This window comes from Triturus cristatus, chromosome 7 (assembly GCF_964204655.1).
Source record: "Triturus cristatus chromosome 7, aTriCri1.1, whole genome shotgun sequence".
Taxonomy (NCBI): Eukaryota; Metazoa; Chordata; class Amphibia; order Caudata; family Salamandridae; genus Triturus; species Triturus cristatus.
In genome coordinates, this window is record NC_140590.1 from 910626595 (window position 1) to 910652776 (window position 26182).

Consider the following 26182-nt stretch of genomic DNA (forward strand, 5'->3'; position numbering starts at 1 on the left):
CCTTGGTAGTCATTGTACTTGTGTATCTGGCCTATTGACATGACTTCATGTGTACATGTTTTCATTTCTGCGCTATGCATGCGTATACTCCCAGCCTCGCACACATGTGGTACATGTACTGCAGGGTCTTTGTGCACCTGACTGACATTTGTGGGCATGGTATCTGTGACTACTCCACCCTTTGCGTTCCATGGGCACTGCTGGGAGTGATGGGCACCCACCCTTCCTGTGTCAGGGCACTGCTGGGAGGACTCTGCACCCACCCCTCCTGTCTCAGGGCACTGCTGGGAGGACTCTGCACCCACCCCTCCTGTCTCAGGGCACTGCTGGGAGTGATAGGCACCCACCCCTCCTGTCTCAGGGCACTGCTGGGAGGACTCTGCACCCACCCCTCCTGTCTCAGGGCACTGCTGGGAGGACTCTGCACACACCCCTCCTGTGTCTGGGCACTGCTGGGAGGACTCTGCACACACCCCTCCTGCCTCTGGGCACTGCTGGGAGGACTCTGCACACACCCCTCCTGTGTCTGGGCACTGCTGGGAGGACTCTGCACACACCCCTCCTGCCTCTGGGCACTGCTGGGAGGACTCTGCACACACCCCTCCTGCCTCTGGGCACTGCTGGGAGGACTCTGCACACACCCCTCCTGTCTCTGGGCACTGCTGGGAGTGATAGGCCCCCACCCCTACTGTCTCAGGGCACTGCTGGGAGGACTCTGCACCCACCCCTCCTGTCTCTGGGCACTTCTGGGAGGACTCTGCACACACCCCTCCTGTGTCTGGGCACTGCTGGGAGGACTCTGCACACACCCCTCCTGCTTCTGGGCACTGCTGGGAGGACTCTGCACACACCCCTCCTGCCTCTGGGCACTGCTGGGAGGACTCTGCACACACCCCTCCTGTCCCTGGGCACTGCTGGGAGTGATAGGCCCCCACCCCTACTGTCTCAGGGCACTGCTGGGAGTGATAGGCACCCACCCCTCCTGTCTCAGGGCACTGCTGGGAGTGATAGGCCCCCACCCCTCCTGTGTCTGGGCACTGCTGGGAGGACTCTGCACCCACCCCTCCTGTCTCAGGGCACTGCTGGGAGGACTCTGCACCCACCTCTCCAATTTCACAATATGTACGCTCATGACATACACGGATGTGGGTACGCTCCATGCATTCGAGGTGGGGGTACGTGTCGTACTTACACTGTTGGGGTGGGGGTACGCTCCATACGTATGCGGGTGTGGGTACGGGTCGTACTTACACTGTTGGGGTGGGGGTACGTGTCGTACTTACACTGTTGGGGTGGGGGTACGCTCCATACGTACGCCAGTGTGGGTACGGGTCGTACTTACACTGTTGGGGTGGGGGTACGCTCCATACGTACGCAGGTGGGGGTACGTGTCGTACTTACACTGTTGGGGTGGGGGTATGCGGGTGGGGGTACGGGTCGTACTTACACTGTTGGGGTGGGGGTACGCTCCATGCATACGGGGTGGGGGTAGGGTCTGTACATATCCGTCCCCACGCTATGTGATGCTTGTGCGGGCCGTACCCAGGCCTTTGCCACGTGGGTACGAGCCGTCCCGCCATTGTTGGGGTGACGTGGGTGTGGGCGTGGTACGACTCGTACCGACGCTCTTCAGGCGTGGGTATGGGACGTACCTGTCTGGTTGTGTTGCCGGTTCGCGTCGTGACGGACTTCCGTTGTGGCGGTCGCTGGCTTAGCTGGACACGCCCCCACCCCCTCGTAGTGACCAGGGCATGGGAGTCAGGTATGTCCAGGGCATGTGTGCTGTGTGACTTTGGTGGGGGGTTTGTGGCCTGCCCTGGTCCTTCCACCCCCACTTTCCCCCCTCCCTTAGTTGTTCTGACATTCTGCGGCGTCTGCGTCCGATCCTGTAGAGGAGGTCGACCGCTATGATGGCCTTGATGACACGTAGGTTCGGGTCCATGTCTGTCCGTCGCGTACGGGTCCTCCTTGTTCGCGTCGTCCTGTCTGTCCGTCGCGTACTGGTCCTCCTTGATCGCGTTGTCCTGTCTGTCCGTCGCGTACTGGTACTCCTTGTTCGCGTCGTCCTGTCTGTCCGTCGCGTACAGGTCCTCCTTGTTTGCGTTGTCCTGTCTGTCCGTCGCGTACTGGTAGTCCTTGTTCACGTCGTCCTGCTTTCCCGGCAGTTTTTGGCAGCCGGAAAATATTCACCGTGCGGGATGACGTCGGTGCGAATCGTAATTCCTGGTTCGTGAATGGCAGGCTGCGAGCGTCCCGACGTCAGGTCGGCGCTTTCCCGGATCGCATTTGTAGGTTTATTTTGTTCGGTCGGGGTTTTTTACGATTCGTACGGAAATGGTGTTCCCGTGCGAATCGTAATTCCATGTTTGTAAATTTTGACGACCGGGTACGCGTCGGACGGAGAATATGCTCCGTCCGACGGTTCGTACCCGGTTTTTACAGGATCGTAATTGGCACCTTAGTGTCTGCAATGCACAATATGAAACCAGAGAGCCTGTTATTAGTCCTGGCTTTCCTCTTCAACAAACTGCGTACTCCTGACCTCTACCATAACCAGCTAAGAAACTACAATCATAAGAAATCATACTAAAACTAGAAAATTCATACTAAAAACCATATCCTGTACATCTGTCTCTCACACCTTTTCATCCACCTCACTACTACGTTCCATAACTCGGTAATAGAACCTCAGTGATCATCGCGCACAACATGGAACACTTCCCACATAGGCTCAAAAAATAAAGACAACACCTTTCCGACCAGAAACCCTACCTGGATTGGCTTGCACTGCAGGGTAGTGAGCATTATAAACAAATGCTGCAATACAAATATTTTATTATATCATACCTCCTTTTTCTAATCCACATCATCACATGACCAGACCTTGAAATGCCGGAGTTCAGGGTGTGCACTGAACGAATTCTCTCATAACAGACTTTAAATTTGTTCCATGTAATAATAACCGATTCCACATGTATGGTGCACATGACTTGCCACTTAGTTCAGTATTATAGCATTATCATCAGGGATGGTGGTAGTCAATGATTGGTTCATGTTCAAAAGTTATTAATTCTGAAAATGCCTCTCAATGTAAGTACTGTAAAATGCTGTTCATATGAAAGAAATATACGTTATGATTTTCAAAACATTCAATCATATTTTTATATGCCTTTTGTGCCACTATTTGCATTGTTTTCAACTCTTTACTCACGCAAGGAAGGGGCCTCAGACCGTCGCTTCCTTGGCCCATGCTCAACTCTCCTAATTAATTTATTGGCCTCGTTTACAATAGAAACATATGGCCACTGCAAGGGTGAGGAACTGTTTTGAATGGGATACAGTAGAAGTGAATTGTGAAGCCTTGCACTTCATTTTAAATTACTCGCATGATATCATGAAACTAAATGCGTTTTACACGTGTTTTATGTTGAAAAAAGAAGCACCTCTTGGAAGTTCTTCCTGGGTACAAACCGGAGCCAGTAACTTAATTATGCATTCTTTGGACTGGAAGAGGAGAGTGTGTGTGTCTTCAGGCCAGCGGTCTGAGCCGCATTTCTCAGCAGTAGCAAACGACCTTATGTTAATGTCTGCACCAGATACAAGGCTCACTGGACGTCTTCAGGTAGGTAGAAATCACGAGATCTTTCACGGATCTTAAACCTGCACGCTAGGGTTAGAGGGGGCAAACAGCGTTTTGTCGAGCAAATCCTCCCTGTCTGAAGTGATCATTGCCAGAGATGGAAAGATTACTTGGAGGAGGGAGCATCCGCGCTGTGGGTAACAGTGCAATGTTTCACCAAATGCCCCCCCCCCCGACCCCCTCTCACTACTCTTTTTACGGTGCCAAGGCAATGTCGTTTCCACAGCAAAATTAAAGTAGCGTAAAAGAAATGTCATCTCATTGATTGCTTAAACCTACGTGTTCTAAATAAATGTGCACTAAAGGCACAGGTGTGCTCCATGGTGGCAGGATAGATCGCTGCGTTAAGAGTTTGCTGTTTATAGTAAATCACTTTTGTATATATATGGCATTTCATACCGCCTGCTGCCATTTGTAAGTGCTGTAAACAGTAGTAGATATTACTATTATTACCCATTGCATTGGTACTCAATCTACTGAGCTCAGACGGCTAGATGGCTGAGTGGGCCTGGCCGGCATTTGAACCTGCAGCCCAGCACGCGTTTCAGCTCAGTGAGCCATGCACCTGCTCATCTGCATCTGTGTGCTACAAGCAGTTCACTGGTTGGAAGCCCGGCGTGCCCGACGACGCCTCTTTTTCCTCCAGAAGTCGGTAAAGAGACTAACAGTGAGTTGAGCCGCAGTAGGACCTTTTATTTACTCTGCGGTAGCAAGTACTATATAAATGGAGAGTTATTCAGAAGCGTTAGTTAAGACCGCAAGACTCTTATTATTTAGAAGGCATGTGTACCTGCTCTGAAGTTTGCGTGGTGCTGGCCTCATCAGTGTTAGGACCTTTCCATTTGGCTAATTCTGCCGCGGGCTGCCGCTCCGGCCGCAAAATGCACAGGATCATGGCAGGAAGGCATGCAGCAAAAGGTGGGCAGCAAAAGGCGCGCATAGTGGTTCTCCGTGGGCAGCCAACACTGCCCATGCGCTGGCTGACGTCAACAGTTTCACACCGCCCTAGATGGGCTCAAATTGCAATTGGTTCCCACCGCGGCAGAGAAGGAACTGCAAAAGGCCTAAAAAATAAACAAAATGACAACAATAGGCTACTAAAGTGGGAGTCAGGCCGCGAGCTACTGGCAGGGCATCTGCGAGCTACCGGTAGCTCGCGATCGACCGGTTGGAGACGCCTGGACTAGAGTGTCAAACAGGTTCTTAAAAGGCAAATGGTCCTACCTTTGCCGCTGGCACTGAACCCGTTAGTAAGAGTTTCCGCAGACCTATTTCTATTATTACTTCAGAGAGTTGCAGTTTCCATTTAAAATAAAACCCAAATGATCCCGCTATGCTTTGTGTTCTAAAAACCAAAATGGTAGGGTACAACTCTAGTGGTCAGGAGCTATTTTCACATTCAATTCCACCCAAGATCAGCTCATTCAGCACAGTCCACATCATAGGGATTGCCATCCCATGCACATAGTAGCGGTTAGTATCCGAGCAAAGTGGGTAGGAGAGGGGAACCAGGGACAGACAACAAAATTAAAAAATTATAATAATAAATAGTAACTTACCTGAATCCACGCTTCAGTCTGGCTCCGGCACTCCGCTCTGGCTCCGTGCACAGCGGGCACAGCCTCCCAGAACCCTCTACGGCCAATCCTGACGCTGCATGAAAGCAGCATCAGGATTGGCCTGAGCACCATGGAATTGTGCTCCCAGGTAGACTGGGAGCCTGTGTCTTCTCTCTCCAACCCTGCAACACAGCTGGGGCTGCAGAGAGCTTCAGTGCGCATCACGGTTTGGGCATCCTGAGACGATCGGCCAAACCGCCATTCACTCGGATTACACTGCAAAACACTCCTCCACCAGTCTGTCATCTCTGGCCCCGCCTCCAAGCCTCGTCTCCGGCAGCCAAAATAAAACAATAATGAACAAGCGATTATTATCATGTTATTTTTCATTTTTTTAGCTTCTGGCAGGGGGGTGACGCTCCTCCTCCATAGCGGGGGAGCCTCCGCTGCTTTACAAGGACAATATCGGGGAGTCTTGCATGAAATTGAAGTCTCTGGGTCCAGTAAGGTCCATTCTTTGTAAAGAATCAAATGTACAGGCGGTGGAGATGCAGACTCGGTTAGAGAGCTCCCTGGACAGTGGTCTTTCTAGAGAGTACCAGGCAGTTTCTTCTCCTCCAGCACAGAGCATCTCAGATATTCTGGGGTCAAAATGTGCCATTCCCTCGAAAGCTAAATTGTATGTTCAATTGTAATACACTATAATATTTTGACATTTTGTATTGTGCTGATTGGTGTTGCAAAGTTTGAATTCAGAATCTTGGTGGGTGGGAAGGTGGGGGGAGCGTGACCCGCTCCTGAAGGGTATTTGTAGCGAGAGGCCTCCATGAACTGTGTTTCAGGATCCTTTTCACAAGGTACCACAAGCTGCAGTTTTAGCGACTTCAATTAAACAACAGGGAGCCGGCGATGCCGGTTAATTTGATATTTTATTAGACTTGAATTTGAAGGTCAGGCCTCCACGGTTCACAGGAAGTGAAAACGTTTCCGCATTCAAGAAGCTGTCTATCGAGAGAGGCATAAAATGTCCTAATGGCTGCGTAAAAGCAGCCCTGTCAATAAACAGCACAACAGCGCACTCCAAATTAGCCACTTGCCACTCGCAGAGCTTGGCCATAACATCTTCAGCGCGCATTTTCTCTCTCCGGTCCTCCACTTTCGAAGCATAAAATGTACCGATTTCCTTTTTTCCTTCTGTTTCCCGCTGCAGCACGCTGCTTCCAAACAGAATGGCTTTGTTTCTGCCCTGCACTCTCCCCAGCTGATAGTTCCTACTTATTTCAAATAAAGCATTACCGAATGAAACAAAATGAATAGAGACGCAGAATTGGCCGCCACTTGGCATATTCTTCCGTTGAACGCTGCCATTCCTCAAAACTGCCCTCGATGTGTTAGCAAAGCACGCAGGAGTGTGAAACTGTGCATAGTTTGCATTAGCGTAATCACACAAAAATGTATAAAAATATGCAAAATGATAGTAAATTACATTAACTGCAAGACCGACTTTTGTGCTATATTTTACTGCAAAATGCGTCCTTCCATCCAATTTCGATGCAAGGACGCATTTCCCAATAAAATATAGTGAAAAAAACACAAGCACCGCAAACAACAGCTGCTCCCGTTCTGTTGTTCACGTTGTTCCCGTGCGCTTGCACAACATTTTTACCATGAACAGCATGTAATTACGCAACGTGGTGTGATAGCATAATTTTCTGTATTTCGCTTTAGAAGAATAACGCAAAGTTACAGAAATGATGTTAGATTACAATGAAGTAATGCAAATTTTGTCCAGGCCACTGTTCCATTTTGGCACCTCAAAGGATTAAGGGGCATATGTATCAAAGGATTTTGTATTCGCAAACGCTGCGAATCGCAAAAAAACAGCGTTTGTGAATACAAAATCGCAAAAGGAGATGTATGAGGCATTTCAGTCTCGCAATCTTAAGGAATCGCTAAATTTGCGATTTATTAAGTTTGCGTAAGCATTTAAGATATCGCAAATAGCGATTTCTTAAATGCAATGTAACACGCACCCAAGTTGTGCGATTTCTCCTTAAGAAATCGCAAATTACCACCAACTTCAAGTTGGTGGTAAGTTGCGATTTCTTGGAAATATGCACTTTTTTGCATATTTCAAAGTGCCATGTGGTGCACATACATGCCCTTAGGGCATGTATGTGCGCCATATGTGCACACATGCTGATTTCAGGGGTGCATCAGGGTGTCATCATGACACCCTTGCACCTTTGAAAATATTCCCAATTTGCGATTAGCAAATAGCGATTCGCAAATTGAGAAGGACTTCCCATTCATTGCTATGGGCCTCCTGGCCCATAGGAATGAATGGGAAGGTATTCCTTAATTGCGATTTCGCAATGTGGTAATCGCAATTAAGGAATTTTAAGAAATCGCAAAATTTGTGTGATTTTTTAAATACATCCCGTTTTGCAATTCTCAAATAGCGATTCTCAAAAAATCGCTATTTGAGAATCGCAAATGGAGATGATGATACATATGCCCCCTAATCACTAACATTGCGCAAAATTGTTGTTTCAAGATTGTTTGTTGCTGTTGCGATTGTCTCACTAGAGTAGTAGAGTTTAGACATGACAGGTAAGGTCTAGATTTCACATTATGCAGGGATGGTACCAACAGTAATATTGTAGTTGAAGTCAGTGGATGATTCTGCCTTAAAGTGGACCAATCACTAATCAATAAAAATTCTGCCCTGTCCCTCACCATAACCCATCCCCAGTTATGACTTGAAAGGCGCGGTATCCTCAGGTATGATACACGATTGCTCAATTATAAGTAGCCCAGTGTTCCTGGAAACACATTTTCCAGATGCAGGAACAGCAGACCCAATTTAACTGGTTGGTAATAACTGGTAAAGATTGAGCTGCACGTGCAGTCCGGGCCCGGTGTGCAGCTCCCACCGACACGTGTAATGTTTAGAGGAGAGCTTAATTCTTCCTCATGCCAGGCCACATGTTACCCCATCTTCCATTACCTCCTCATGCCCTTCTTCTAACCCCCAACGACCACCTCGCACCAGTCCACCTGCACAAAAGTATCTCCTGCTCAGAGCATGTACAAATGTGTGTGTTATACCCGGAGGAATTGGTAATTCCATGCAGAATTCCAACAACACAATCATTTCCACATCTGTGGGTTTTAATTCTTAATAGGTGTATATATGTGCATAGAGACTGGAAACAGTAATTCAGCAACCTGGTATCTCCCATTGTATATCCACTCAACTCATATTCAAACCTTAAATGGAATTGAAGGAATTCTACTTCATGTACCCACCAGGGCTCATGTTTGGGCAGCTGGGATCCATTTTGATCAATCAGATTGGTCAAGTTACAATGAGACTGGCCAGGCAATCTAATGATATCATACTGACTCAATTCTGTTGTGAACATTTAGCTCAGTGTCTTCCTTTAAATCCAGTCTTATCATGTTTCCCCACCATATTGCTATTATTTCTAAAGGTGTCTAATCATCCACAGAGATCTCTTCTTTTTTCATTGACCTTCTGGCAGCTCTTTCTTGAATTTTAACTTGGTCTTCATCATTGATCCTGTTATAATTACTGACCGGTAATATTCTTTATCCAGAGCCTAATTCCTCCGGTCACAGTCCTGACCGATTAAGGCAACCGCCCCTCCTCAGACATTGCTATTTCAAAGTGTTCTGTTCATTTTTACTACCCATAGTGCTACAAGTAGTGTCACCCTCTACTCCAACTTCATGTTGTTGTCCTAGACTATGTTTTGCTTCAGGAAAGTGTCACAGGCAGGGAGGAAAGTATTAAGGGCGGGAGTAAGGGAAAAACAGGTAGGAGGACAACGGCATAGGGTAATGAAGATTACCAGTAAGTATTTACAATTTCACCCTTTCACCCATCCTCGCCATTTCAGTCCTGACAAATTGAGTATGCATTCAATTATTCAATTTTCCAGAACCAAAAAATACATGTACATCACATATATAGTTGAAACATCTCACTGATGTTTTTGCCAATATATTCTGACTGCTGTTTACTTCATAATAGACTTTAAGACTTCTGAAAAAAAGAACCTGCATTTTTTATCTGTACATCCAGACAGTAATGTTTTACGAAGGTGTTCACACTGGATCATGTTGCAGCCCTGCAGATTTCCAATAATGGGACCGCATTGGACTCTGCCCGGGTGTAAACAACTCTCCTCCCTTGTGAATCTGCCCTGGATATTACTAGGATAAGGATTTCTACTGATAGGCCCATTTGAATCACAGCTTACCGTGCCCATCTATTTAAAGTATATGTGTCACTTGCTTTGTTGCTTGGACCATAGGAAATGAACAATGCCTCAGAACCACTAAAGCCCTGTGTCCTCTCTAGATAAATAATAAGAGCCCGGCTTACATCTAATACTGAGAAAGGAGAGGTTTCAGAATTAGACAAAAACAGTACAAGAACTACTTTATGAGAAGTCTAAAGTTGAGAGGGAATCTTTGGTTTTAATTTAGGATCCAGTTATAATATTACTCTAGAGAGAATCTTGTGTAACAAAAGGATGATACAAAAGGACTCTTATTTCTCCCATTCTTCTTGGTTTTAACTGCAGGAAGATCCCTTTTGCATTAAGCCACTGGATTAGACCTGATTCTGGTGGCTCAAAAGGAGAACTCTGTAATCCCTATAAGAATGTGGGAAGATCCCAGAGAGGAAACATTGAAGTGGCAACAGGACTTTGGACTCTAAAACTTCTAAATAATCTTTTTACAAATGGGGAGAGCCCTGAAGGTCACCCCAGGAATTCCTAAAACCTCGAATTGCTGACAGTGGCACTGACAGTGTTGATGGTAACAAGCCCAATTTGAAACCATCTTTCAAGAATGCCAAGATTTTGAGTTGGTCTTAAGAGACATGTAGCAAGTCTTGATCCGTGCTCTGTTTCTACAAATTTCTCCAATGCTTATTGTAAGAAGATAACATAGAAGGCTTCCTAGATTCCAGAGTAGCTGTTACCAGTGGTGTTCTGCAACAAAAAGTTTGCTAGCTTACCCTTTTAACATCCAGTCAGTGAGCTGAAGGAGGCTTAAAGAGGTGTAGGGTAGCTCTGAGGAAATGATTGCAAGGAGATTTGGAGACAAAGAGTTGTTGACATCGGTAGTGGTGACAGAAACCATGATCTTTGTATCCAGTGCAGGGATGTCAGGACAGCCAAAGTTTTGTCCTCCTGAATCTTCTTAAGCACCTCCATAGGAGGGGAACGAGATGAAAGGAATATAGAAGACCCATTGGCCAAAGGATCAAAAGCGCATCCATTCCCCAGGATTCTTGGGTCCATGAATAGGTGAAATTGTGATGCAGGAGTGCTCTGATTGGTAATGCAAACTGGTGCAGCCAGGGAAAGCTGAGAGTTGCTGTGATCTGACCGAACATCTCCTTTCTCAATTGGGAATTCACTGAGGATGGCAGATTACGACCGAGAGCACCTGTGTGAATATTGTTGTTTCCTTGAATATAGACTGCCCTTAAAGCAAAAAGTGGATTTACGGCCACATGAAGAGTTCTTACCTAACAGGAATAGAGATTTCATTATTGTTCCACCCTGATGATTTATATAACTCCTGGTGACTTGTGTATCTCTTCTTACAATTGCTTTCTTGTGTATCAGATTGGAAAATTCTAAGAGCGGTTTCAACATCACCACCAGCTTCTTCAAATTCGATGACACGACGGCTTTGGATTTAGACCAAGCATCTGAATCTTCGGACCATCTAGTAGATCCCCGATCAATTTGTTTTGCATGTGTTGTTATAGTTAGAGAAAATGGAGAGCTCAATTGAATTCCCTTCTGAAAATTCTTCTTCACCAAATACCACTGGAGATCTTGGACTTTTTGATGAGATACTGGAACTGACATCCCATATCCCTCTAAAACTGGTGGCCAATGGTCTAGAAGGGAAAACTGCAGAGGTTTTATATGGTGATGATCTCATGGAACTGCTGCTGTTGATGCCACCATTAGTCCTTGACCTCTGATCTAGAGCCTGGCCCTATTGTGGGAGTACCAGCAAATGTCAGACTGTTCTGCAAAGAGATTCTTCTGTTGTCTGGAATGAATACTTGTAGTCATGCTTTTAGAAGTTGTTGTTGAGGTTGCTGAGACCATGACTTCTAATCCAAGGAAGCCTTTTCTTTTTACCTCCTGTACTCACTTTGTTTTGGATGAAGGACTTATTTGGTACAGCTTTAAAAGGCTGTATGATCTTCAGTTTTTTAAGAAGGTTGTTTAGTTCTTGTCCAAAGAGTTTCCACCCTGAAAAGTGTACATGGCGAATTAGGGATTTTTGTCCTGCATCTTGTTTCCAGGGACTTAACCAAAGATTCCTTCTTGCAGAAATGGAGGCTGCTGTATCATAGCTGAGGACCATAAATCATCAATCATTGTGTCCGATAAAACTTTTGCCAAAAGTTCAGTTTTCGCCAGATTAGCTGTGGCATCCGAGCCTTCCAGCAGACACTTAAAAAGTGCTTGAAAATTATAAGCAGTATAAGAGCTTATCCTTATCACAAAATTAGAAACCAACATGCATGTTTTAATTAGCTCCCCACTTTTTAACCCATGAACATTTGACAAGGGACTTGGTGAAAATGTTAATTGAAATGCTTTTAAATATAACTTGTATTCAAGAAAATGGGGTAAAAAATGTATCAGTCTCTTTCCATTCCTTAGATAGTTTTTTTTGCAAAACACCATGAAAGGGAAGATTATCATCTTTTTTTAGCTGGATTGAGCAAAAAATCTTCATCAGGCTATTGGGCTGAAGCATCGAACAACAAGGCTTCTCTGATGTGGACCAGTAGTCCCCTGCACATGCCTTCCCTTCGGTACAGTATCCTGCTCTTCATCATCGGCAATCACCAGCTGTCCTTTAGCTGCTGGCTCTTTAATTGCAGAGGAACCAGGATCTGCTATGATAGCCTGCAGATCTGAGTGAAATAAGGAGGATATTTCTTCCTTTGCCTCCTGCACCCTACAGACCTGCCGATCCACACGGTGCCTCTGTGCGTCTTACGATTTTGGCTCCCTTCACACAGTCACCCGGAGAGGACCCAAAATCATATCCTGGCAGTGAAAACGAGCTGAAAACCACTGTAAACAGTGGATTTCCAGCTCTTTTTGGAGGCTGTAAGAAGCCGATGTCAATAAAAACGCCTGGTCATCGGTGGCAGCCTCGATGACCCATTTTGTTTTTGTTTAAGGAAGGGATGGGAGGGCTTGGTGAGGGGCAGCGTGCCTCTTAGTTAGCTCTTGGCAACAGGCTCTGCCCCAATGACCCGCCCCTCCTCACACTGAGAAAATTAAGTTGGCAGGTATGTCTGTATGCCTGCACTTCTTGGTTGTTTGCAGCCATTCCCACACTATTCTACAGTAACCAATTCTTGTTTATCAGAGTTTTTTTATAGTAATGAGATTTTGTCTTGTGAGCTGTCGCCACTGTAAAGAAACCCCATCAGTGCACAAGACTCTTCCTCCTCTTCCTCCGTGCCATGGAGAGGATTCCAGTCTGCCCCGCTCACTGCAGAGCTGCGCCGTGCACTCATCTACTTTATTCTTCCCTGCCCCAGGCCAGCTTTAGAACAGAGACGCACTGGGGACAGGGCTCACCATAAAAAATGCTTGCAATCGCAAAATACCTAATTTTTAGGTAAGAACAATTTTAAAAGTAACACAAAACTAGCCAAAAGTTAAGTTCTAGTAGTTGATGTCTCATACCTTCTTTTCAAACTGTTTGACAAACTTTTTAGTCTGTGAGTGTTCTAAAGTTACTCTCAAATGTATACACCCCTGCACATATATAATACTCAAGGATTCTTTTCCCATTCAATATTCCGTAAATAATATATACTGCTGCATGCACTCTAATTGTTTAAGTATATCTGCACAGCCTCTACTCAATATCAGATTATCATGTGTGATAAATGTATTCAGTGAAATTGTAATGCCAAGGTCACACATGCAGCAGTGCAATATTATCCCAATGTGTCAATTGTCCTTTATTGGCAGACCTATACATGCATGTAACCCTCACGGTACATTCTGTATGAGGAGGTAGATTAATAAGTTTCAGATTTCAGCAGATTTTGCAGTCCAGTTGACTGGATACTCCCAGCCTACTTCTAAAGAGTATCATTCCCCTCACCTTTCATACTACAGTGCCTTTGGGAGTATTTGGTTAAACTTTACTCTTTTACATAGTGAGAGTGTGCATCCTTAAATGCTGCACCCTCCCACCCTAAAAGGAAGCATGGGATCCAGGCTGTAAGGAAATTGTGTTGTTGGTTGACTAGGGAGTAAGCCCTGTTCAAGCCAGCCCTAAATTCACCTGAGCTCAATCCTCTGGTAGCCTAACACAGAGCAGTCAGGCTTAACTTAGAGGCAATGTTTAAAGTATTTGTGCAACACTTCAAACAGTAATACAGTGAAAACACCACACAAAAAGGGGATCCCACACCAAGTTAGAAAAATAGAGTACCTTTCAATAAATAAAACAAGACCATAATAATAAAAATTAAATTAGTAGATCCAGAAATATACTATTTTGAATATTTCAGTAAAAAGTAGCACCAACTGTGAATATCTAGTCAGGCCAGACCAGGACAAAGTCATAAGTTCAGATCAGCCACAGTGGAGCGCAGGCCGAATACAGGGACCCAGTTAGGCTTGCTGAACAAAGTACCTTAAATCCTGGTTTTTCAGAACCTTGTGAGGATCTGGATCAAAGATGCATCACACAGCTGAAGCGATGCATCAGTTTCAAGGTGCCGTGTAGCTGCGATGGCAGAAGTGTACTGAAGTGTTGGGGGTTCGATGTCCAATATTTATATCCAGTGCCTAATTCAAAGTTGGAGAAGATTCTGGAGGTTCACCCCAACCCCCTGAAATGTCAGGTTTCTCCTTCCTCCCTGCCCTAGCCCCAGCTTGACTTGGGTCACAATAGACTAGTGAGAGGCCCTTTGTGAGAGTACTCCGGTCGGGCCTTTGTGATGTACAAGTGTGGTAAGTGAGGAAGTGAGTGATTTTCAAAGCAATTTGTCTGGTTCATTCGGCTCTCCATCTACAGGGGCTGATGCCAGTAAGAACAGCTGTTTATTGGTACATCCCTAAGAGACAGCTGAGGTCATCTTCTCTTAGAAAGGTGATAATACCCAGATTTTGGAAGACCAGGTGGGATGGTCACACTTTCTCTGTCGCAGCTGCTAAGCGGTGGAATACTCTGCCCACCCACATTGTGAGTTTAACCTCTCATGCAGCCTTATGTAAGTAACTAAAAACCTGCCTTTTCTCCCTCCTATTATGGTATTATTTTAGTTTTTTTTTCTTTGTATTTGTCCTCTCACCAGTGTTAGCTCTTTGACACCTCTGGGTAAAAGGGCACTGTATAAATACCAAAATACAACAATAAAAATACAATAGGTGACAGCTCCTCCCCCTCATTAACTCAAAGCGGCCCATCATGCCAACACCCGTTTTCCCTGTGTCTCACTGTCTGGAAGCAATACACATAGAGAAACTGCCAGCCACACCTAGTCATGTGACCCAGGGTCAGGCTAAAGGCACCAAAAGGTTAGGACAAGAACTTGTCAACTTTCTAAAAGTGGCATTTCCAGAACTATAATAAAAAGTCTGACTTTAACATTAAAGAGAGCTTTCAATTACAATTTAATCTGTCTACCTGGTCCCAATTGAAAGTTACAGCTTATTAAATGTAATAATGAAATCCACCTTGCAGTAGTGAAAAAGGAATTTAAGAGTTTTTCACTACTAAGACATGTAAAACTTAATAGTACATGTCCAACTTTTTAAAATGCACTGCACCCTGCCCTGCGAGCTGTTTAGGGCCTACACTAGGGATGACACATATGTATGAAAAAGTAAGCTTTGGGCATGGCAAAATGATTTTGCCAGGTCGAAATGGCAGTTTAAAACTGCACATACAGGTTGCTGTGGAGGGCCTGAGACAGGTTTAAATTGCTTCTTAAGTGGGTGGCAAAATCAGTGCTGTAGGCCCACTAGTAGCATTGAATTTACAGACCCTGGGCACAAGTAGGTCCACCTTACTTGGGACTTACGAGTAAATTATAGTAGGAAATTGACTATTCAAAGAACAGTAGCCGAGCGTGAGAGGGTTTCTTTCGCTATTTTTATTGCATTTTGTTGTGATGAAGTATGGGGTGAAAATAATATTCCCGTCCTTTCTTCGGTCCTTCTTCCTTATTTAAGGGTACTCCTGAACGTCTCCTTTTTAGTCTTCCTCCCGGCGGGTGCCTCAAAAGGAATGAAGACATGGATAAGTATATGGTCTTGTTAATCATACATTTAAAGGAATAGGGAGGTGAGGGGGGAGCCAGCACCTTAAGTAAATCCTCCTCCAGTGTTAACTCTATTAACTCAGTGAGGTCCTTTCTATTCTCTATGCACTTAGCACGTCCTAGGTTTCGCTGCCCTCCTCCCTACCAACCCCGCAACCAAAGACGTCCTCCAGGAAAGTGGATGGACACTTCACCTTCCCGCTGGCATGCTTCAGTCTCTTCCTCCGGTGGGTCAGGTTCCCACGTCTTCTCCATCCTCGGGTTCGGCGGAGGAGACCTGCTTGTCTCTGGAGTCCTTTCCTCATGGTTTGGCCTCTTCTCGTGATAGCGGGAGTTCTGTTCCTCTCCTTCCACTGTCTTGGCATTTGCTCAGTGTTTTCCCACATCCTACTCTTCCGGTGGGGAAGGAACAAACTGTATTGGTTGCGCGTCGTTGATTACGTGACTCGGGGAAGGAGGGCAGTTTTACGGGAAGTACGATACCTTAAAGGGATCGCTTTCCCAATTATGTTCCTTGTCCTGATGGCCCGGCGGTTCTATTTGGTCAGGCTGTGAAAGAAACAGGGGAGTGACATGAGGGGGGAATTGGTCAGCGTCATTTTCTAGTTCAGATACCTCACGTAGCGGACTAGTCACATCATGACAATTATATTTGACAATTGGGTGTAAGCCAATTCTACCATGTTTTAAGGAGTGAGCTAAAACACGTTAGCACTGGTCAGCAGTGGTAAAGTGTGCAGAGAACTCAAAGCCAACAAAAATGGGTTCAGAAAACAGGAGGGTGAAGGCAAAATGTTTGGGGATGACTCTGCAGAGAGGGCCATGGCCAACACCTGCAGTTTGAAGATGTAAAAATAGCACTATTTTCTTAATTCCAAGAATTAAGGAATGTTGATCAGCAAGTCTGTAGAGAGTTATATAATCCTTATTGTTATCTATCTAATGGTACAATAAAGACATATTTTGAATATTGCAGCATTTCTCCCCCTACTGATAAATTTTATGCACGGTATTGGTAAGCCAGTTCTCATTCCTCTGTATATTTTAGAGACACAATTATTGCCATATCTGATACTGTTCATTAAATTCTTCATTTAAAACACCTTCATTATGGAGGATAATAATATTCAGATAGATAGATAGATAGATAGATAGATAGATAGATAGATAGATAGATAGATAGATAGATAGATAGATAGATAATGTAATTCACTGAGCAATTACTAAATCTTCAGGTCAAAAAGTGATTATTTTCTGAATGTTACTGATCATCATACAAAAGACAGTCAGTAATCCAGATGCCTAGAAACATGGTCTACATAACAGCATTGACACTCTATAAATAGTTAATTCGACAGCATAACAAACATAATTAAAAAAGACATATTTGAGATGAGCACAGTCATTGACTAGATTAAGAAGGTAATCAGCTTTTCATCCAAAGAAAGCTATATCACGGGTCTCCGCAAGTTCAGCATTCTCAGACGTGTAGCGTTCTGTTCTTTTTGCTGTCGTATTTTACATGGTGGACGAGGTTTCTCACTCCGAGGTTTCCCGGCAAGTAAACAGCATCACAGTAATAAGTGCCAAAAAGGACAAAAAACAACTTGTTAAGGACGCTTTGTAAATAAAAGCTATACTTTCCAATTGCTACATGCAGAATACATTTTTGCAGACTGTACCACAAGATGGACGCTTGTAATTTGTAGCAATTAAATACCATACTTAAAAATGTTTATTGACAGTCACTTGGGAGATCTTAGGACAGTAGTGTATGATGTAAAGGTGTGTGGAGGAGGGTATGTTGAAGGAGCTTGCCATAACATGAATGTGGAAGCTACTCTCCTTTTGTGAACTGATGAGAGCTGTAGGAGTTTGTAAAATGTCACCTCAGTGTGCGCGTCAAGGACGCGAACCTCTGTACAAGCCAGAGCGTGTCCAGTACAACCACGGACGTGAACCTCTGTACAAGCCAGAGTGTGTCCAGTACAACCAAAAATCATATTCGGTCCAAGACAGGACAAAAATATTACGCAGTAGCAGTCAGGGACAACTGTATCTTCAATTCAAAGCAATGTACAAGTGGATTCTACCAAACATTGGTGACAGAGAGTAACCCACCTGTTGAATTGTGCAAAGCTTTTTCCAAGCTATCGACATGACTTCCCTGACCTTGTACTATTGTGACCTACTATTCAAGTTGTGCAGTCAGGGTCAGATGGGTCAGCTGCCTTTGATCAGGGGTCAGCTCTGCTAGATATCAGTGTAATGGCCGGGTGGAGATCAGGGTAACAGGAAGTTAGTTGTGTGGGGTCAATTCTAGGCAATGTGACGTAATAGGACATGATATCCCTTTGATTGTCCCTTCCACTGAGCTGCCTACATCTTCTGACCCCTTCTCCTGACTCGTGTCAAGCAGTTTAGGGCAAAGGGAGTAGCATCAAAGGAGAGACCACAAGCCCAAAGGTTTTGTTACAAATTGAATTCTTAATGACCATCCAAGTCTTCCAAGTACTCAATGCACTCTTGAAGCTTTAGTCTAGGTTCATAGAAGCTGACCCAATGGACTGAACTTCCAGGTGGCAATGGTAAATAAAAGGAAATGTCAGGACGGGAATATTATCTCTGATCTCAAGGGGATTTCTGAATATTTTAGTTACTAAATGTGTTTGTCAGCAGCTTCAGTACTACATTTTAAACCAATCAAGAGCCATCTCTTTATTAGGGGGCTGTATTTATTCTGTGCTTGTGTAACTGCTATTTAAGGCATAGGCATAGCTGCCTTCACTTCCCAGACATGTAGAATACCTCAGGGACATGGCAGATGACCAGTGTGGTCAGAGGATGTGGACATGGTGGAGAGGATGTGGCGTAACGGTCGCAGCTGCCGACTTTGGAGCTGGTATTGGTTGAACATCCTGTGATTCTGTGCAAGTCACTTAATCTCCCCGTGCCTACCAAAAAAATGAATGTGTCCTTGTGTAATGTAACTGGTGCTCGTGTAAAGTGCTCCAATACCTTCGGGTCTAGTTTGCGCTATGTAAAACTGCAAAACAAAAATGGGGTAATCTCCACAGATGTGTAAAAGCTCGACATCACGGCATGATGAGCTACATATCAGTTGGTCACAAGCTTCATTTAATTGTCCTATCAGAAGAGGTTGTATAAATGCCTAGATAACACTGACTGGACAGTATCTTGTAAGTGTGTACTCACGTATTGGTGTGAAGCAAGGGAATGCTGTACATTACACAAGGGCTTGGAAGACGACCGTAGATTGTGTACATCAAGTGAGGGATACACAAATACATGTTACTCACTTTTAGGCACAAGGACATTATAAGTGGTTTTCCCAGATTCGCACAATGTTGGGCCTAGAGCGAGGCCAGGATTTGAACCTGGGTCCCCAGGTCATAAAGGCAGCATCTAGAGTTGCTAGGCAACACCCCTTCCTCTTCTTTGGTCATTATCATGTAGCTCAAAGAAACCTTACGGACCGGTGATTTCTTTTTTGTTAACCCCTGTACAGCTATGTTGAGAGACAGATGTTGTTCACTGAGAAGGCTATCTCCACAGACTCGTCTATGAAAGGCCCACCTGCCCCTGAAATCAGAGTGGTTATTGTTGTGAAAAGCCGCGCGCCCTGTGTGCTCTGCAATCCTGCTTGATAAACATCCCATTACCTTGTGCGCTGAGCTAAGGCAATCTTTTCTTCTGGTATGAAATTGTCTTTCACATCCATATGGTAACAAATACACTCCTGCTCCCCTTGTGACCCTTCATCAAATGTGGAGAAAAGACGGAATAACAAGTTGCCTGATTCACCCAGTAAGTACAGAAACGGGAAAACAGTAAATCTCTTTTTTTAAGAAGACAGTGCAATTGTGCTGTTTGAAATGTTGCAATACCGAGTGGAGCTTACTCTTCAGGGAGCCACAGATACTCAGAGATGTCTGCAATTCTCTCACTTTGAGAACAGGTTAAGGTACCAACAAACTGCACATGATGTATAAATCACTCCAAGGTGTGTTCTGTTTAACAATGAGAAATGGAGATAAAGTAATTTGCCATAAAACACACAGTGTATCTAGCGAGTCAGCCGGGAGTCAAACGCACATTTTTCTTCCCTGTTCGGCTCTAAGTTGTTGATTGCTGCTTCTAACACAGCTTGGTATTGCGGCAGGAGCCACAAACCACTATCAGCCCTAAGAAAGGCATGCATTAGGTTTTCTCATTGTTTGGAGCATGGGTAGTTTCCCACTTGTACGTGTCCCAGTTGCAAAGAGTGAGTTCCAGCTACCAACATATTTGACATTAGAAATGAGCACCTTAGGACATGCAGCACCATGGATAGCGCACATTGCAGAATGTCTCACGAGTGCTTCAAAATATCTGATCCCAGAGTCATCTTGCGGCTCCACTTGTGTGATCTTGTCAGTAATTGCACTCTTTTGGGGGGAGAGGTTGGTGCACTCTAAACCTGACTGCTCCTAAACCATCCAGGGACTTCCAGGCTACTTTCCATTCATGAGCAGGAAAATTCAGCAATGCCTGTGTGGTTGGAGCGCTAGTGATGCCCAATCATTCTCCTTTAAATAGCTTTTTGGAGTCTCAAATGGACGAGTGGCAGCCCAGCTTTGTTTTTCTTCTAAATGTAGACAGGTGAGTTCATTTAATAGCGCTTGTGCTTAACGTCATGAGAATTCTGTGTTTGTGCCTTAGAACTATTCCCTTAAGGATCTGAACCCTACATTTTGTTCCATCAAGATGTAATAAGGGACATCAGTGGCTCCCATCTGCTCTTCTCCTTCTAACTAGACAATGACACACTCTTCAGACATGATTAAACAAGTCACCTATAAATTCAGGCTCAATTAAGGACGCGTACGTTAGCTATGCGTTTGTGAATCTGTTATCAGAGTCTATCATGACCAAAGACATTGAATCTTAAGAACAAAGATAAGCATTCCACAAACAGTTCATGCATCTAAGTGAGATGAGCTGGACTTCAATGATACGTTCATACTTGGGCTACTAAACTCATTGCACTACCTTCTTCTTGCAGTACGACTTCATGGAACGCCTCGATGGAAAGGAGAAGTGGAGCGTGGTGGAGTCGCCAAGGGAACGGCGCAGCATCCAGACGCTCATTCAGAACGAGGCTGTGTTTGTTCAGTATCTGGACGTGGGCTTGTGGCACCTAGCATTCTACAATGATGGCAAAGACAAAGAGATTGTTTCGTTCAACACTGTGGTCCTGGGTATGTCACTCTTTATTATTTATTACTGAATTCCTTCCTCCACTCTATTTTAACCATTCTGGCTTGAGGTGTTTTTAAAACAAGTACAACAGTAATTGTTGCTGTATTTCTGAACTCATTATGCATGGGTGTTACCAATTACTGTTCTGAAAATGTTGCACCTTTGAGTTTTCAATAAATATTATTTGAGATTGTTTGAAGTACATTCCTTGTCCTGTTCCCATAATGACACTTGATACAATGGCAAGTCTATGATGCATCTTGAGGTAAAAAGGCATGCAATGTTATTCTGGTACTGCGTACATTTTTCTCCATGGTCCTTTAGCAAGCATCGGGGTTGTGGAGATAGAAATCCCCGGGGTTTGTCTTTACCAGTCCTTTGGGAAGGTTGGAGAGCATGATCTCATGGTAGGAGTCGGGCAGCTACATCACTACATTTTATAAGAGACTCAGTTCTATGCCCTGGAATTTTAACATACAAATCATTAGTGTCCAGTTACTTACAGGAAAGTTAGTCATGATTACAACACCTAGAATACACATGAACGCTCAGGTTTACAAACGTGTGCTCGTGATGACATGCAAGATGGTAACTACGGTTTTGTGTTTTGAAACACGGCCCTTGAGCATGGCTGTTGAAAAGTAAGTAAAAGTAAGATCATTTGTAAAGCGCTTGGTTACGCCTTATCGATGTGTGTCCACGCTGGACCAGAGATCAGAGTCTAGGAGAGAGTAGAAGGGGCAGAAGACATCAGACCTGATTAATTTGAAAATGATTGCTAAACAGCCATGTTTTCAGTTTCCTCCTAAAATCAATTTCAGAGGGAGAATCTCTGAGGACACTGGGAAGAGAATTCCATAATTTCGCCGCTATGTAAGCAAAAGATTTTGCTCCCATTCTCACTTTCCTAATCTTGGGGATAGTTGCCAGATTCCCATTAGAAGATCTGTGGTTCCTGTTAGGTACATACGTTTGGATCAATGAGTGAAGATAGCTGGGGCTCTGTTTATTTAGTATGTGACGGCATATGTATAGAGCTTTAAAGCTGATACTTTTGGACACTGGAAGCCAGTGTAGCTGGTCTAGGGTGGCAGATGCGGGGGATCTTTTGGGAAGATTTAGAATCAATCTAGCTGCTGCATTTTGAACTCATTGCAGCAATCTGACATTCCTTTAGAAGCACCCAGATAAAGAACGTTCCCATAGTCTAGTTGGGAAGTAATGAGTGCGTGGACTATGGTTTTTTCGAGATTTAGTAGGAATTAGGTCAAGGATTTTCCTCAGTGTTTTTAGGGTGCCAAAACATTTTCCGGCAGTTTTCCTGATTTGGTCTTCAAAGGAGAGCTTTGAATCGAAAACTACTCCCAGATTCTTTTTTTTTAAAATTCTTTTTATTAAACTTATTCAGCGTATTCAACATAGGTACAGTTCCATCAGATCAATGACAGGGAACACAGTGACACAAAGGTATACAGACTTGGGAGGATGAGGGTTGGAAGTTATGGTGAGGGGGGACTATCACTTTCGGGATCATCTGGTGGGGAACATATATAGCCACGATATGCATTCCAGGGAGACCAGATCCTAGACCACCTTCGGGGACAGCCCCTAGCTGCATAAACAGTCTTTTCCCTCAGCATACACCAGTCGAGGTCCGTTTCCCAATCTATGACCCTTGGGGCTTGCGCTGCTCCCCAGAGTTGAGCGATGTTTCTGTTGGCGATCATGCAGCCTAGTGTGACCCATTGTATGGCGTGTGAGTTTAGGTCAGTGGGTTCCCAGATATTGAGGAGGCATCTGGGGGCTTCTGGCCGTATAGTAAGCTTGAGTGCCTGGCTCATAATGCTGTGAATGTCTCGCCAATTAGCCTGTATGGGGTTGCAGTGCCAGATTATGTGAGTGAACGTGCCTAGCTGGGTGCATCCCCTTCTGCAATAACCATCCGCTGAACTACCCATGTGTATCAATTGGGGCCCCGTGATGTAAACTCGATGTAGGATTTTCAGTTGTACAAGACGGAGGCGCGCCGAGATGGCAACAGTTTTGGGGGAGGAGACTGCGGTCTGCCAACTTTCATCGTCCAACTCTATACCGTCCTTCACCCATTTCTCTCGCAAAGGGAGCAGTGGGTCATCCATATTGTTAATGAGTTTCCTATATGTTAAGGAGATGGCCTCTCGGGCAAATAGCCATCTAGCAGCCTGTCCTCCAGTGGTGTATAATCAGGTGGGGGGGTGTCGTGGGGCAGTGCCGTTAACAGTGCGTGACGTATTTGCAAGTAGAGAAAACGCTCTGATTCCGCCATGGTATATTGAAGTTGGAGGGAGTCAAAAGACTTAACACCGTTTTTATCCCACAGCTCCCTAATAAGTGAAATACCGATTAGGTCCCATTTATCAAAACCCTGCGAGTTGCCCAAGTCCCGAGTCTCTGGGAGTCCCACAGGGGTGTGGAAAGGGTCAGTTTATTGGTCCAGCCCATCGAGGCGGTCGCCGTGTGCCAAATGTGGACAGAATGCTTAGTGGGGCCAGTGAGGGGGTATCTATTTGGCTTGAAGTAAAGGGCCCTGGTAAAGGAACCGTTGGGAAGGAGGTATCTGTCCATAATAAACCCGGGATCGTCAGGCCGCCCATAGGTGCAGTGGTTTATTGCCGTCAGATGTGAGGCTCAGTAGTATTTCCTAATGTCGGGCAATCCTATCCCCCGTCGAAGCAGTTGAGGGTGAGTTTTTTAAGAGCAATACGAGGCCTCCCATTCCAGAGAAGGTCTAGTTGAAATCCCTCTATTTGTTGAAAGTCAGAATTTGGTACTGGATCTGCCGAATTCTGAAGGACATAGAGAAAGCGGGGTAGGGACATCATTTTGAAGAGGGCCGCTTTGCCTAATAAGGAGAGGGGAAGCGATTTCCAATTTGCGATATCTTGCTTCAGTCGTTGTATAGGTGGAGTAAGATTTCGGGTGAAGCGGAGAGTTTTGTCTAGTGAGATAAAAATACCCAGATATTTAAAACCGTCTGAAACTATTGGTATGGGACAATTTCGAGGTATTGGAGGGACCTCTCCACTCAAGACGTAGAGGAGAGACTTCTGCCAGTTGATGCCAAACCCGGAGTCCCTACCAAAGACGGAAAGGATATCGAATAGTGCAATAAGGGATCTTTTGGGAGAAGCGAGGTACAACAGAATATCGTCCGCGTACAGGGATATTCGGTCTTCCCAGTCAGCCGACCACCGCAACCCGCGGATCGCTACATCCCTGCGGATCCAGGCCGCAAGGGGTTCAAGGGCTAAGGCAAACAACAGAGGGGAAAGGGGGCACCCCTGACGTGTCCCTCGACTAAGTAAAAAGGAGTCAGATTTCCTGTTATGCACAACTACCTGAGCCATTGAGGAGCTGTACAGCAATCGTACCCATTGAACAAAGCCCGGTCCGAATCCTAATTTCTTGAGCACTGCGAATAAATAGGGCCATTCAAGTGTGTTGAAAGCCATTGTGGCGTCCAAGGAGACCACAATGGCGTGTTCGCGCAAGGTTGGCGCCCTGCCCAATACCCCATGCAGTCAGCGAAGATTAAGGGCGGTATTTCGCCGGGGCATAAACCCCGATTGATCAGGGTGCACCAGGCCACTTATAACCTTGATCAATCTATTGGCGAGCACCTTAGCTAATATTTTGGGCTCAGCATTTAACAATGAAATAGGCCTGTAGGAGGCACAGTCAGCTTTGGGTTTCCCTTTCTTATGAATCGCGACGATAGTCGCGATTCGCTGGTCAAGGGGAAGTGATCCCTGCTCAAGGCTGGCCTCAAACATTGATTTCAGATGTGGTGCTAGTCTGTCAGGGCGGAGTTTGTAGAGTTCGATCGGGAGGCCATTGGGGCCCAAGGCCTTGCCTGGGCGGAGTGTTCTGATTGCAGTTTCGATCTCATCAGCTATAAGGGCGCTATCCATAAAGGCTCGGTCACTGTCAGATAGTACCGGCAAAGAAATGTCCCGCAAAAGTTCAGAGGAGTCTGCCTCGATGTATGGCGCTTTGGAGCGGTAGACTGTACGGAAGTGAGCTGCAAAGTGGTCGACTATTTCTTGGGGATCCACTATAGCTGATCCTCCAGAATCCCTTAGTTCGGGAACTAGTCGGCTAGCACGCTACTTTTTGTCTAGCCAGGCGATTAATTTCCCGGCTTTGTCACCCCAGTCATAGACCCGTCCAAATCTGCACTGTCCTAGAATCTTGGCGCAGTCGGTGACCAGGGCTCGATATTCCTCCTGTCGGAGTTGCAGGGCATGGAGGGCCTCCGGCGTGGGGTCGGGATCAAGTTCTTTTTCCAGACGGTAAATGTCCGGTTCTATATCAGAGTCCTCCGCTATCTTTTTTGAACCCTCTTATTAGGGAGAGGGCTTCGCCCCGTACCACTTTTTTGAAGGCTTCCCACAGTGTCTGCGGGGAGTCTACCGAGCGTTCATTATCCAGAAAATAATTGTCAATGGATTTAATGAGACCGGCCCGTACTTTAGGGCACTTGAGATGCCAAGGGTTCATTGGGGCGATGCGTCCCACCGGGGTGTCATCAAGGACAATGTGAACCCAAAGGGGAGAGTGGTTAGAGATGCCCCTAGCCAAGTGTCGTATCTCATGTATGTTCGTCACCTGCGGGGCTGGGACGATGATATAGTCTAGCCGCGAAAGGCTGTTATGAGCACCCGAGTGGAAGGTGTGTTGGATCTTGTCGGGGTGATAAGCCCTCCAGCAGTTCTCAAGTCCCATTGCTTCCAAAAAGCTAGAGAAAGAGCGGGCGGCGGGCTGCAACGTACGGGGGGTATCTGTCTAGTGTACCTGACACCACTGAGTTGAAGTCTCCCCCGATCACTAGGTGTCCCTCTGGCAATGTCAGCAGCACAGCACTGAGATCTGAGAATGTAGTGGCCTGTAACCCCGGGGGGGCATAGACAGACATGAAGGTGATGGTTATTCCCTCCCATGAGCCCGTAACACCCACGTATCTACCTCGGTCGTCAACATGAGTGAAAGCAGGCAAGAAAGGGAATGGTTTCTTTTGCATGATGCGCACCCCTCTAGAGTTAGACGCAAACCCCGAATGGGTGTTCATGGAATAGCTTCATCTGTGCATGGCTTTACATGTGTGGCCAATGAGGTGGGTTTCCTGAAGTAGAACTACATCCGGTGACAGCCTCCGAATCTGTTGTAATACTATGCTGCGTTTGATTTTGTCCCCCAACCCATTCACATTCCAGCTTAGGATTCTAATTTCCTTGCTACGCCGCACCCCCATCAATGCATTTGTGGAGAGTGGCATTGATACCCAGTAAAAAAAGGAACTGCACCTTC

General features: G+C 45.5%; 1 protein-coding gene across 6 annotated transcripts in view; it reads left to right on the plus strand.

Annotated features, from left to right (window-relative positions):
* Positions 1 to 26182, plus strand: part of TENM2 (teneurin transmembrane protein 2) — a 2740530-nt gene that overhangs the window by 2318634 nt on the left and 395714 nt on the right. For all 6 annotated transcript variants that reach the window (XM_085617838.1, XM_085617837.1, XM_085617839.1 and 3 more), the window contains one exon: positions 20640 to 20835. In XM_085617838.1, coding sequence (XP_085473964.1) covers positions 20640 to 20835 — 196 coding nt within the window. The remainder of the gene's footprint in view (positions 1 to 20639; positions 20836 to 26182) is intronic.